The 13,156-nt window shown below is 36.1% G+C and overlaps 1 protein-coding gene, 1 long non-coding RNA gene and 1 pseudogene across 2 annotated transcripts in view; 1 reads left to right on the plus strand and 2 right to left on the minus strand.

The window, feature by feature from the left end:
* The window catches only part of LOC122736853, a 53,018-nt gene extending 49,327 nt beyond the window's left edge, over positions 1-3,691 (minus strand). The window contains exon 1 of the long non-coding RNA XR_006354218.1: positions 3,399-3,691. This is a non-coding gene — a long non-coding RNA (uncharacterized LOC122736853). The remainder of the gene's footprint in view (positions 1-3,398) is intronic.
* ADCY1 (adenylate cyclase 1) overlaps positions 1-13,156 on the plus strand; it is a 348,458-nt gene that overhangs the window by 318,127 nt on the left and 17,175 nt on the right. Inside the window, exons 17-19 of the mRNA XM_043979268.1 lie at positions 14-112; positions 3,873-3,987; positions 4,706-4,830. Of these exons, the coding sequence (XP_043835203.1) occupies positions 14-112; positions 3,873-3,987; positions 4,706-4,830 (339 nt within the window). The remainder of the gene's footprint in view (positions 1-13; positions 113-3,872; positions 3,988-4,705; positions 4,831-13,156) is intronic.
* Positions 5,511-5,906, minus strand: LOC122742235 (annotated as a pseudogene).

A 13,156-nucleotide genomic window follows, 5' to 3' on the forward strand; every position in this document is an offset into this window, starting at 1 on the left:
GTTTTAAACAAAGCTCATGGACAAAGAATTTTATAAGGACCTAGAAAAGATCAAGACAATTGGAAGTACATATATGGCAGCGGTGGGACTGGTGCCGACCACAGGAACCAAGGTGAGCCCAGAAAGCATGCTAGTTACTAAAAAGGAGTATGTGCAGGTTTCTCATTTTTTGCATCCCACAAGGTACTCTCAAGGCCAGATCTTTGACTGGATATGCTTGTATTCCCAAATGATAAGCATCTCATCACGTGTAGCAGAGGAATCAATACTTTATTATAATCAATTTGAGTCAACAAACATTAAGTACCGACTGGGTACAAAGTCCAACACTAGGTACTAGGGTAATACAGCTTAGTTAAAAGGTTGAATCCCTATTCCCTTTGTTTTGTTATGTTAAAATAGGGAAATAAGACAAAAACACATCAAGTACAAATCATTCCATTCTTTCTTTTGTTCCTTCCTTCCTTCTTTCAGTCTCTTTCTTTCCTTCTTCCTTCATCCTCTCTGTCTTTCCCATTTCTCTCCTCCCCCTCTTTCTCTCTTTCTTTCCTCCTTTCTTCCTTCTTTTCTCCCAATGACTTAGAAGGCAGTTAGGTGGTACAGTAGATACAGTTTTAAATATTGAAGTCAAAGGGACCTGAGTTCAAATCCCTGTTCAGAAACTTCATAACTATGTGACTCTGGATAAGAAAAGTGGGGTAAATAATAGCACCTACCCCTCAGAGTTATTGTAAAGTTCAAATTAGGTCATGTATGTAAAGTGCTTTGTAAATCTTAAGACAACCTTTTAAATGTTAGCCATTATTTGCCCTTTAATAGATTTGAATTGTAATTTATTTCCTCCAATTTCTTGAGTTTTGCATCAGTATCCTTCCAGACAAATAAGCTTTTTGTTCTTTGAACTATGACCTTGAAAAAAGCACAGTATCAGATCATAGCATCATGAGGTTACTAGAGTGTGTTTGCCTTGTGCGTTTTTGATTGGGCAATGGCAAGTGAGTGCAGGTAAATCAGTCTAGAATTAAAAAGACTTGTTTGAAAGTTTTTTCAGGATGTGCTGAGGACTCGGTGTATATTTACATTATAAAAGTAGATTGCAACAGCCTAAATTCTATTCTTTGGCTACCCTTCTGATTTCTTTTATATATTCGGTATTTAGCCCAAAACTCAATTCCTCTATTTTAACTGAAACAAAAGTTAAAAATTAATATTAGTAATCAGTGGAAAACAGAATACTCTCTTGGTTTTTGTTTCTCCTATGTGGGATGTGGAAGGGAAAAATGTACTTAGCAAATTTTTCACAAATTTTTTGCTCCAGAGAAAAGTACAGGTATCAAAACCTTGACAAAATCATTACAAGCCAAAAGGTAAATGCTATGAAAATCATAATAACTTGCATTTATATAGAACCTTACAGTTTGCAAATTACTTTATTTGTATTAACTCATTTGATCCTTAAAATGAGATTGTGAGGGTCATACTAAAGATGTTGTTTTCTCTTTTTTACTGATGATGAAACTCAAGCTCAGAAAAATAAAATGAACTGATCAACATTCCATGGGAAGGAGGGAAGGAGAGGATTCAAATGCAGTTCCTGTCTAAGGCCAGTCCAGCTCTTTTGATGCTAAATTTTCACACCTCTGATTCAAACCCTGTGCAGATTTAGGCAAAATCCATTCATATAAATGGAGAATAAAAGTGATTCTGAATAATTTCAATTTTTAAATAAACAAAATGTCTTCTAGAAATCAGACAACTGATGCAGGCAAAAGTAAGTTGGAGGTTTGACATCTCCAGCTGATTGACTGGGTTTTTAATTCTCTTTCTTTAAGAGAGACAGAATCAGATTGTGATCATGATGCTTCAGGCATGGCTGGTCTTTGACCTGGACTATTGTTGCCATTGAGACCAAAACAAGTTTTGTACTATTTACCTTTACCCCTGACCACCTGCCTAAAGCTATAGCTTATACACAACAGACCTTCCAGCTCTCAACGCATACAGGCAACAGAAACAAGGCAATCTGAAGAGAGGAAGAACATTGGCTTTTAGGAATAAGGCTGAGACTACAGTGTTGGAATGCTCTCTGGTGAAATTTGGGCTAAGGGGGTGATTCTAGTACTCCTGTTTCTGCCTAGAAAGTCTCTTAAATATTTTGGTGGCTGTCCAGAGGACTCAATCACAAATTCATACTCCCTCCTTTATTATTACAATGGCAAGGGCAATGAGATCATAGGATTTAGAAATGGAAGGGACCTTAGAGATTGAGTCCATTCTCTCATTTTATATATAACGAATAAAAGCTACATAGAGATTGTGACTCATATAGGTTCACATGGGTAGAAATTAGCAGAGCTGAGGTGATTCAAGGAGATCTGAAGTTTAAACTCAAAACATTCATTTGGGTTCAAGTCATTTTAATGGACAAATATATTTGCATTTTGATTCTGCCATGTTATTTCCTCAGGGAATAGAGAGAGGGTTAAAGAAAATGAGTGTAACAGAAGGAGCTTCTCCAAATCATTGGGATGTAATAAAGAAAATATATTTCTCTTGTACATCATAGTCTCACCCCTGGTAGCCCCACTGAGTGTAGCCAAGCTCAATTTACAATAAAAGAATCGTTTCATTTTAAGGATTTGGCTATCCTGGATAATAATGTTTTTCATTTTAATGGAGTTATAGTTACATTTTCTAAAAATGATATTATTGTAATTCTAAATTTTCAGCCTCAGAAAAACACTCAAGCACTTAGCCTTATGAATGTAAGCACTTAACACACACATACACACACACACACACAGGTACACACATGGACTCACATGCACACAGGCACAAAAGTGTCAAACCCAAACAATTTACTTTGCTGACTTGATTAAATGAATAACAAAAACCAATCTATTATGTAAGCCAAGGTCATAGATTCGGTCATCAGCTAAAGAGCAATAAAGGTCAATACATGATGGTATGTGACCTTTTCTATAATTCAGTCTTATTCATTGGGAAGGGGGAATAGGGCTTTTGTTTATTTATTTGCTTTTACCATCTACAAAGGAATTAGAAGAGTTAGTATGGTTTTGGATTTCTTTGTCAATTTGGAATCCCATAGACACAATTCATTCTTGTTTTTATTTTAACTGACACTATGAGACCAAACCATCAAAAAAAAAAAAAAAGAAAGAAAGGAAAGGAAAAAGGGGGAAAAACTATATAAAGAGCTATTAAAAGAATAATAACAATAGATAATATTTATATTATGCCTTGAGATTTACAAAACACTTCATATGTCTTACTATCTCATTTGATCCTCATAACAGTAAGGTGAGGCAGGAACTAAGGGGCATTATTCTTATTTTATAGATGAGTAAACTAAGTTTCAGGGTGGTTAGGTGACTTACTTGACTATGGTCCAAAGGAAGAATGCAGACTCATAGTTTTCCTGACTCCAAGTCCACTGCTTGTTCCAAGATATCATACTACTATTCTAATAACAACAACAACTGCTACATAATACTTTTACCATTACAAAGAGCTTTCTTCACAACAATTCTGTGAATAATGTAGTACAACAAAGGATTTTTTCCAATCCTTACCCAGGTGGGTGAAATAAAGTCCCATTGTAAGGTCTAGATGTGAATAAGTCCAGAGGGCATCTAGTTTAGTCCAGAGAACCATATGAGCTTCCATCTGATTCAGACTACCCTATGATTGACCATTTATTTGTCACGAGGTCTTTATAGGATATGTATCGTGCACCCCATTGGTAATTTACAGATAAGTTGCTAACTGACCAGCAAAATCTCTACATGGTTGACTAACTATCTTTTCTCGTTTCAAGATAAATGGTAAGAATATGATTATTTTGTACCTAGGCCAAGAAGTCAATTTATTCACATCTGAGCACACTAGCTGATTTTGCAATAGAGATGTTTGATGTCCTTGATGAAATCAACTATCAATCTTACAACGACTTTGTCCTTCGTGTTGGTAAGCTACAATTCTAAAGTAAATAAAGTATGTTTAGCCATGTTTCTTGAATCTGGCAGCAGCCAACAAAGTGAAAGTACCATGTAATTCTGAATTCATTATATAATCATAAAAGCATGTCTTTGTTCTCTCTTGAAATATGGGGAAATATTACAGAGAGACTCTATCACATCAAATCTTGATTTTGAAAATACCTAAAAGTTATTCTAGTGCAAATCCCTGCATAGCATGATATCCTCCCCAACAAAATTCCTGACAAATAATGCAAATGCCTGAAATAACAAGGAATTACCTATCAACCCATTTTCCCTTTTGGACACATCTAATTGCTCTTAATATAATATAATTTGGAACTCTCAGGAATCCTAGAGAACAGAAATCCAATTCACCAACCTGATTCAGTTCCCCTTCAAATGAGTCCTAGAGAAATAATTTATTCAATGTTGGAGAGATTGTGGTTAGCAGCAGAGTCAGAAGTGCAACTCATATCCTCCAAATCCAAGGCTCTTTTTTTTTACCCCATGGAAATTCTCTTTATAGGAAGTAGTTTGAATAAAAATCAGAAGCCAACAAGTGCTTATTAACATAAAAAGAATAATATTAACAGTATCTTAAATTAATAAATAATTTGGAACAAAATCCATTTTGTTCTCTATTTATATGAAGGATTATCAAAGTAAAAGAAATGTGTGTGTGTGTGTGTGTGTGTGTTTTTCAGGCATTAATGTAGGTCCAGTAGTGGCCGGTGTTATTGGTGCCAGGAGACCTCAATATGATATCTGGGGAAACACTGTAAATGTTGCCAGCCGAATGGATAGTACTGGAGTGCAGGGGAAAATTCAGGTTTGTTTATTCTAAAGAGTTTGAAATATGTTCTACAGTATTATTGAGTTTAAGGGATTTATTAGGAATTTTCTATCGCTAGTGTTATGTTTCAAATTTCCTACAAATGTAGAGTAATTGCCATTGCAAAAGAAAGTGCATTCCAATTGTTAATTTTTCACAGGCTTTCATAGTGGGAAGATATGAATCTTCTCTCTCTAGAAGACTCTCTTCTCTCTTTTTCTCTTCTTTTCTATGTATAGCCTCAACATACTTCCAGTCACATCCTTACTTTTTTGGCATATCATACACCCATATACAAACACACACACACACAAACATGCACAAATCTCCCCACTTCACCCTTCATCTTCTTTTTTTCCACTCAGAATACACTTTTTTCTTTTTGGTAGGGCAATTAGTGTTAAATGACTTGCCCAAGGTCACACAGCTAATAAGTATCAAGTGTCTGAGGCCAGATTTGAACTCAGGTACTCCTGAATCCAAGGCTGGTGCTTTATCCACTATGCCACCTGGCTGCCCCCCCCAAAGAATACACTTTTAATGCACATTTTTTAAAAAAGGCTTCATCTTACAAATTGTTTTGCAATCCAAATATACAATAGCCTGGAAAACATATAGCTTAGAAAATAAAAGCCAATGTAAAAAGACTGGTTAAAACAACTAAAACAGTACAGGTTTCATATGGCTCTGATTTTACAGTTTTCTTCATCAATATCAGAAATCTGTTCCTTCAGCTGGCTCCATTGTTCTGGATTTAAAGAAATACCTTTTTTTTTTTACCAGGTTTCATTTCAACCTTCTTGATCCATCCAGTATTCTCTAATATCAATTAGGACTTTTCCTTTAAAGTCCTGAACACTGCCATGTCTCATTTTTCCAATCTGAAACATATGATCATATCAGCTTCTGCTTTGCTTGGATGAAGCTGGTGCTTTAGAACTTTCTCCTGTCTTTTGCTTTTTTATTGGTTTTTCTGGAAGAGCTTGCTTTTTCCTCTTTGATTTTTTGTCAACTTTACTGTCAGAATCATTCCCAGATGAGCTTGAAGAAACAAGTTCCTTTGATTTGGACATTGCTCCATTCCTGTGGCTGCACACTCTGCTGGTAGCTCGGGCCACCCTTCATCTTACATTGATTAATGGAATAAGTTTCTTTTTTTCTAAGTCTTATGTCCTTGAACTAGCCATTAAAAGATGGACTGGGGTGGGAGGAATTTTTTAAAAAGGGGAAAAAAAAGAAAGTTACATGATAACTTTGAAGGTATTGCAAGTTGTAGATAATATATTTGCATTTTTGTCTGCTATCATCTTTTTTAAAAAATCTACTCTGTTATGAAAATGCTTGTTTTATTTCATAAATTAAAAATAAAATAGATAAAATTTTAAAAATAAAAGGACTGGCCTGTTGTAGGTCACAAAGAGTACCATGGAATAATGCTGAACTTCAAAAAAAAATTCTGTTGACTTTTTAAACTGCATTCATTATCTGTATGATAGTGTTAGAAGTCTTTCTCCACAACTTTTTGTCAACTTATGTGAAGTAATTGGAATAGTTTTTATTTATATAGTTCATGTTGCCCAAAACTGGAACATTATACCATGAGCTTGCCTTGTTGGTATGAATGCACACCCTTAATTCAATAAGCATTCTGAAGGAGCAAATGTTATAAAATCATTCAACCTGATTTTCTAATTCCAGCCTTGCAAGGTATAAATACTTCTGGCTTTCTCTCACTTTCCCTATTCTCCACACCTCCAATCTTTACCCCAATCCTAACTTATTGTCATCCAGGGAAGAAGGACAGTTTTGCCTTTATTCTTTCTCCCATCTCTATCAAGAATCTACAGAGGCCATCACCTAGAAAGCCTTGATTTTCAAATTATTCCCTAAAGTATCACAGTTTTATCCCTATAAGGCAAAAATATAGCTTGCCTATGATGATACAGACTATACTGAACCTTTTGCCCAATCTCAAAGCATCATTTTTTCCTTTTTCCAAGGAAATGACCATATCACTTAGCTGAGTTTTAGTTATTATTATTATTATTTAGAATTTTATTTTCCCAAATTACATGTAAAAATAAATTTCAACATCAATTTTTTAAAACTTTGTGTTCCAAATTCTCTTCCTCCCTCCCTCTCCACCCTGCCCCCTTAAGAACTCAAGCAATTCAATATAAGTTATACATCTGTAGTCATGCAAAACATTTCCACATTAGTCAGGTTGTAAAAGAAAACAGTAGATGTCTTTTTCAGTGAGCTACTTTACATATCTAAGCACTATATAATTGTGACTAGTTATGAATGAGGGAATACACAAAAGGCCTGTAATTTTATCAGCATGGGGGATCTCTAGTTGTGGGAAATATTTCTGACAATGTCAATCATAAATGCCTGTGACTTAGAATATGAGTCCTAATCCTAGAGAGTGACCTAATGCCTAAGTAAATTATCAAGTCCTCTTAGTGGCTCAGTAGCCAGGGCACTGGGCCTACAGTTGGAAAGACCTGAGTTCAAGTATGACATCAAATATTTCATAGCTGTGTGACTTCCAAACAATTCAGTTGACCTCTATCTGCCTTAGTTTCCTCAAATGTAAAATGGGGATAGCGGCATCTATCTCCCAGAATTGTTGGGAGGATCAACTGAAAAATATATGTAAAGTGTTTGGCACATAGTGGATATTACGTAAATGCTAACAGTGATTTGTTCTGTCTTCCTTCTCTTCCTCCTCCTTGTTCTTATTCTTCTTATTTTTGTTCTTTTTGTTTTCTTCTTGTCCTTGTTTTCCTCCTCCTCCTTTGCTGCCATGCAGCCCATGATATTATTACCAAACCAATAAATAAGCACCCTATTTCTCCTTTCAATGTTGTTGAAATAACCTCATATTCCTGATGATTTAATTTTTTTAATTTAATTTTTATTTTAGTTCCAAATTCTTTCCCTCCCTCCAGAACTTCTACCACCCATTGGGAAGACAAGAAATATGATACCAATTATACATATAAGGTTCTTCAATGTGTCCACATTTGCCATGTTTTAAAAAAAGAAAAACAAGAAAAATATTTTAAAAAGGAAAAAATATGCTTCAATATGCTTTTCAAGTCCATCAGTTCTCTATCTGAAGGTGGATAGCATTTTACATCATGAGTCCTTTGGAGTTGTGGTAGATCATTGTGTTGTTCAGAGTTACTAAGCACTTCATAGTTGATTTTGATGACTGTTTTGACAAAGTACAAGTTCTAACGGATCTTGCCAGGGTAATGGAATGTCAACTGAAGACAAAGCTAAATGAGTTTTAAGAGATTCCTCAACAAGTTATCTGGAATGAATTTCTGATCCCAGCAACCCCCAAAAGCCATATAGTAAGGCATAAATGTATTGTAATATGCATTGGTCAAGAGAGTATTCCAACACCCATGACATCACATACCCTTGAAATATGTGTTATTATAACATGGTAGAGTGGTTCCCACTTGAAGTGGGAACATACTTGAGGCAGTTAAGTGGCATGGAATCAAGAAGAACTGAGTTCAAATCCAGTCTCAGACTATTACTAACCAGGTGACCCTGGGCTAGTCACTTAATCTTTGCCTCAGTTGCCTCAACTATAAAATAGGTTGGTTTCCTTTAGGTTATAACCAAATATTTGGCCTCTTAGATTTTAGCATATACACTGTTCAGCACTTTTAGTAGGACTCCCTTGTCTGAGTGACTCATTTTGATGGGCAAGTCCCTCTGGCACAGGCAAAGAAATCATAATTTTGACTGGGCATCCTCCCACTTCCAATTGACTCCATAGGTGCTCATTCTGAGATCAGTCAGCAGTTAGGAGTGACTCAGATCTTGCTATTATGGGAATAACTGACACATTTCTTTTATTCCATTGGCCCTTAGGTCTTGGGATAAATGTTCCTATTTGTTCTCAGTGGGAAATATGTAGAACTTTGGAAAACTTGTAATAAACAGTCATACTTTCATGTTCCATAATTAGTTACTGCTAAACATTATAATACTCTCTTTATCCCCTTCTTATGATCCTAGTTCAAAAGCTAAACATGGCTGTGAGGAAAGGGTGTGTGGGAGTATGAGGATGCTGTATGCAACACAAACAATATATAGATGAGGAGCTCTTTCACAAATATATGTATACCACTCTATTTATCCCAGATTTAACTGAGACCACAAGGATACAGCATAGATTAAGAGGTATTTCAAAATGACAAACAGTTGCTTCTAAGAACAAGTCGAGCTCTTACCATTTCTACCTTGGTCCATGAGTACTAGACCCCCTGACTTTTTTTGTTCTGGTTCTACTAATTGATCAACCTTTGCTTTACCTTCCAGTCAAGCTACTGTATTCCTCTACTCTCCCCTCTCCTTTCTGGTCGCTGTGTAAAATTATCTCCAGTTTGGCACCTAAAGTCTGTCTCTATTGACTTCTAAGTGAACCTGGAGTCACTTATCCCCTCCCCTACCAATTCCTCTGAATTCCCTAGCTCCACCTTTTGGAAATCCTTCTTGCCAACTCCTCTCTCCATCTTGTGACCCATACCTTGCTACCTCCATTAAAGCATCCTGAATATGTCTTTTTCTTTTTTTTTTCTTAGACTATTCAAGTAAAGTCCATGTCCTGATCCTGCATGTCATATTTACTCCATTTTTTACTTCAAGAATCAAAAAGTTCAGAGCTAGAAGGGAGCTTTGCTATCAACTAGTTTAATGCTCTTTTTTTTTTTTCCCAGGGCAATGGGGGTTAAGTGACTTGCCCAGGGTCAAGTGTCTGAGGCCAGATTTGAACTCAGGTACTCCTAAATCCAGGGCTGGTGCTTTATCCACTGTGCCACCTAGCTGCCCCTTAATGCTCTTATTCTGAAGAGGGAACTAAAGCCCAGGAAAATTCAATCAGTTGCCCTAAAGTCAGACATGTAGCAGGGATTCAGACCCAGGTCTTCTAACCCCAAATGTCAACTCACTTCCTGTTAAAGGCCATTATCCTGTTCCTTCTGCATACTTGCCCCACCCCACTCCCTAGTTTCCTTTCTTCTTGTCTCCTTCCTTTTTTTTTTCCAAGGGTAACCCATTGGTTATTGCTTTAAAGTCATCATCATAGATGACTTGTGGTCAAGGCCTCAAAATTATATGCAAGTGTAAAATGTGCTTGGGTTGCTGTAAAGCTGCAGTTACCTTGGTTCACTGTTAGATGGTGCTCCATAATAAATTTTAGCTAAGCAACCCTTCATCCCTTTGGTTTCTTCAGCAAAACTTTGAAGAAATGCAGACATGCTCACGTTTTCTTAAGTGATCTATCTTTAAAAGCAAAGAATGCAATGCATAGATGAGTTATGAATGAATACTCTGCTGAAGGAAAAACAAGGCATTATTTAAAATGAACAGAAAATTTGCACAGTTAAGAGGTTTTTCTAATGCCCTTTTATTTTTCTCCTGTCATTCAGATAAGACTTCACTTTCTTTTTATTCATACTATTTTTACATGTTCTTATCTGGCTTCAAAATATTTCACAATAGTCTGAAATTCAAAACAGAACTATGAGGATACATGAATAGTGCCAAACATAATGATATGAAGTAGTTGTTACCATGTCATATGTATTTACTTATTTACTTGCCCCACCTCATCCTTTCCCCCTTAATCATTTCACTATAAATCAAGGCATAGGGAGGATTATGCAAGCATCTAGTTGCTGGTCCACTAATCACCTTGGAAATCTTTCATTTAAAAAAATTGCAAGATCAATGCCATTCATGTCATAGATATTATAGATATAGAATTAGAGTTCTAACTATTACACATTTAAAGTAATTGTTGTTGCAAGACCAGTATGGAATGCCTTATTCATAGGAGGCTAGACTGACCACCATGATTCAGTTTCTATCCTAGTCTTTGAGTGAGGCTGAGTTTTTTTGTTTTGTTTTGTTACAGAGTAGTTTAGGGAATTTTTTTTTCTTCGAAGGGTTAGCACCAGGGTACTAACACTGGAAGCTTCTATTGGTCCGAATATCATCATAAACATATTGTGCTCCCTTGACCTCAAAATTACCCATCAGTCCTGGAATCAGAGCCATAGACTTTTCTGCTGTCTCAGAACAAAGATTCACTAAACAGGCAAAGTCAAACTTATAAAGCTTTTGCTGGAGCAACAAACTTGTAACACACCCATAGTTTCCTTGTTCTTTCAAACAATTGAACCTTACAATGCAACTGAAAGTTTTCACGAAAACCTGTAAGACTTCTTGCCAATCATCTTCACTCTTAATCTGCTGCTTTGGCTGGTCTAGAAGCACACAGACTTCGGAATTTAGAAAAGTCACTGTTCTTTCAAGTTCTTTGGAGATGTGCTTTGAGACATCTTCCACATCACTATCTCTATAGTCACTCCCTCTGGCTTCCATCATACCACTGCTATGTAGTTAATATGATTTCTAGTCTCCATCTTCTGTTTTCTCATTATGCCATGGAGGTTATCTGGTTTTTCAAAGACTATGATCAAAGGATTCCAAACTCTGATAGGTCCAGTGACATAGGGCATCTACTATTACATGACCAGTCTCACTAAATATAGAAAGGCTCATCACCAAAAGATTGGCCATGGGGTAACCTTTTTTTTTTTTTTTTCAAAAAAAGAAAGTCACAAAGACCTTCTAATAAGGCATGGAAAGGCTGGGATCTGTCTTGATAAAGAGAGTTTTGTATGGAAATCACAGATCTTTTGAACTATTAGAGTATCCTTTCTTTATCTGCTGTCCCTTCATAATAAGAAACCTGCTTACTGCAACAACTTCTATTGAGTAGATCTATTTTGCTGGTCTCCCATGAACCTGATAAGAGCCTCAGCTTATTTTTTTTAAATCATCATACCACAAGGGTCTTTGCTGATGATTTATTTCTGTTTGAAATGTTCTTCCTCATTTGGGAAAAATATTTGAGTCATCATTCCTTTAGCTTGCCTTCTAAATTTAGGCTGACAAAAACATGGCTAATTTACCACTTTCTCCTCCCAATATAACTTGTTTAGTTCAATCAGTGATCTTCAATAGGCCCCAGATTTGCTTCTGCTCTTATAGTACTCTTCTATTTAAAGCTTGGCTGGAATTATTTGAAATACATTTCTAACAAGCCTCAGTTGCTCTCTACAAGTTTTAATTTTAAAATGGTGGAATGAGCTGCTCATTAACCTCAGCTATGCCTTGATCTCACAGGCCTAAATAGGCTAAAAATAGTGATTTCTTCTAAGTAATATGCTTATAGCCATGATGAGAAAAGTACAACTTTTGACCAGATATTAATATTTTGGTATCTTTCCTCACGTGTCTTCTTCACAAAACTCCACTCGTATCACATGCTACACATCTGGCCCTGCTAAAAAGATTCTTTACTCTTCTCAACAAGAATAAATATGAAAATGAGACAAAGCTTCAGCCTTAATGTTCTTGTTTCCCTGTGGAATATCCTATTCATGCCTTCAAAACACATCTTTGCATTGTAAAGGCAGCTGGAACATAATCATTCTTCAATACTTCAAGAATTTGTGATGTTTGTAAATGCTGTTACTCCCTCAACCAGCAGATGGCAGCTCCTCTACAACTTGCATTGTGGTCTTAGAGAGTGCCTGTGGCTGAAAAATGTCATCACCTTGCAACCATTCTGGTTATGAGAAGTATCTCTAAACTTAGCTAGGCCCCTGCTTGATTTCTATCATGCTATTAAAACACTTACAATCCTATGTTTCCATTTTAGCAAAGATTTGAATATTATTATCCCTAGGATATATAGTAAATTGAGGCAGTTACTCTGATCTCTGTACTTTGATGGAGGGCACTTTACTGACAATTGGTGAAGAAAAAAGGAAGTAGCTTCTTCAATTGGTGTTTAATTTTTTTTTTAATTGGTGGTAAAAAAAAGTCAGCATCTCATAAATATAAAATCTCTGCATACACATCACTTAAACAAAAGATGACTGACCCTTCTTCCAATTAAATACTCTCCACCACCCTCTCTTCTATGGTAACCTTGGATTTCTCATCCCTTTCAAACAGGAAATCTTAACGTGTGGTTAAGTGTAGTTAATATATTTTCTGATAAATGTATCTTAATATTATTGGTTTCCTTTGTAATTTTGGCATTTAAAAATGTCATTCGGGGGTAGCTAGGTGGCACAATGGACAAAGCACCGTCCCTGGATTCAGGAGGACCTGAGTTCAAATCCGGCCTCAGACACTTGACACTTGCTATCTGTGTGAGCCTGGGCAAATCACTTAACCCTGATTGCCCCACCAAAAAAACAAAAACAAACAAACCAAA

Source organism: Dromiciops gliroides, chromosome 1 (genome assembly GCF_019393635.1).
Source record: "Dromiciops gliroides isolate mDroGli1 chromosome 1, mDroGli1.pri, whole genome shotgun sequence".
NCBI lineage: Eukaryota > Metazoa > Chordata > Mammalia > Microbiotheria > Microbiotheriidae > Dromiciops > Dromiciops gliroides.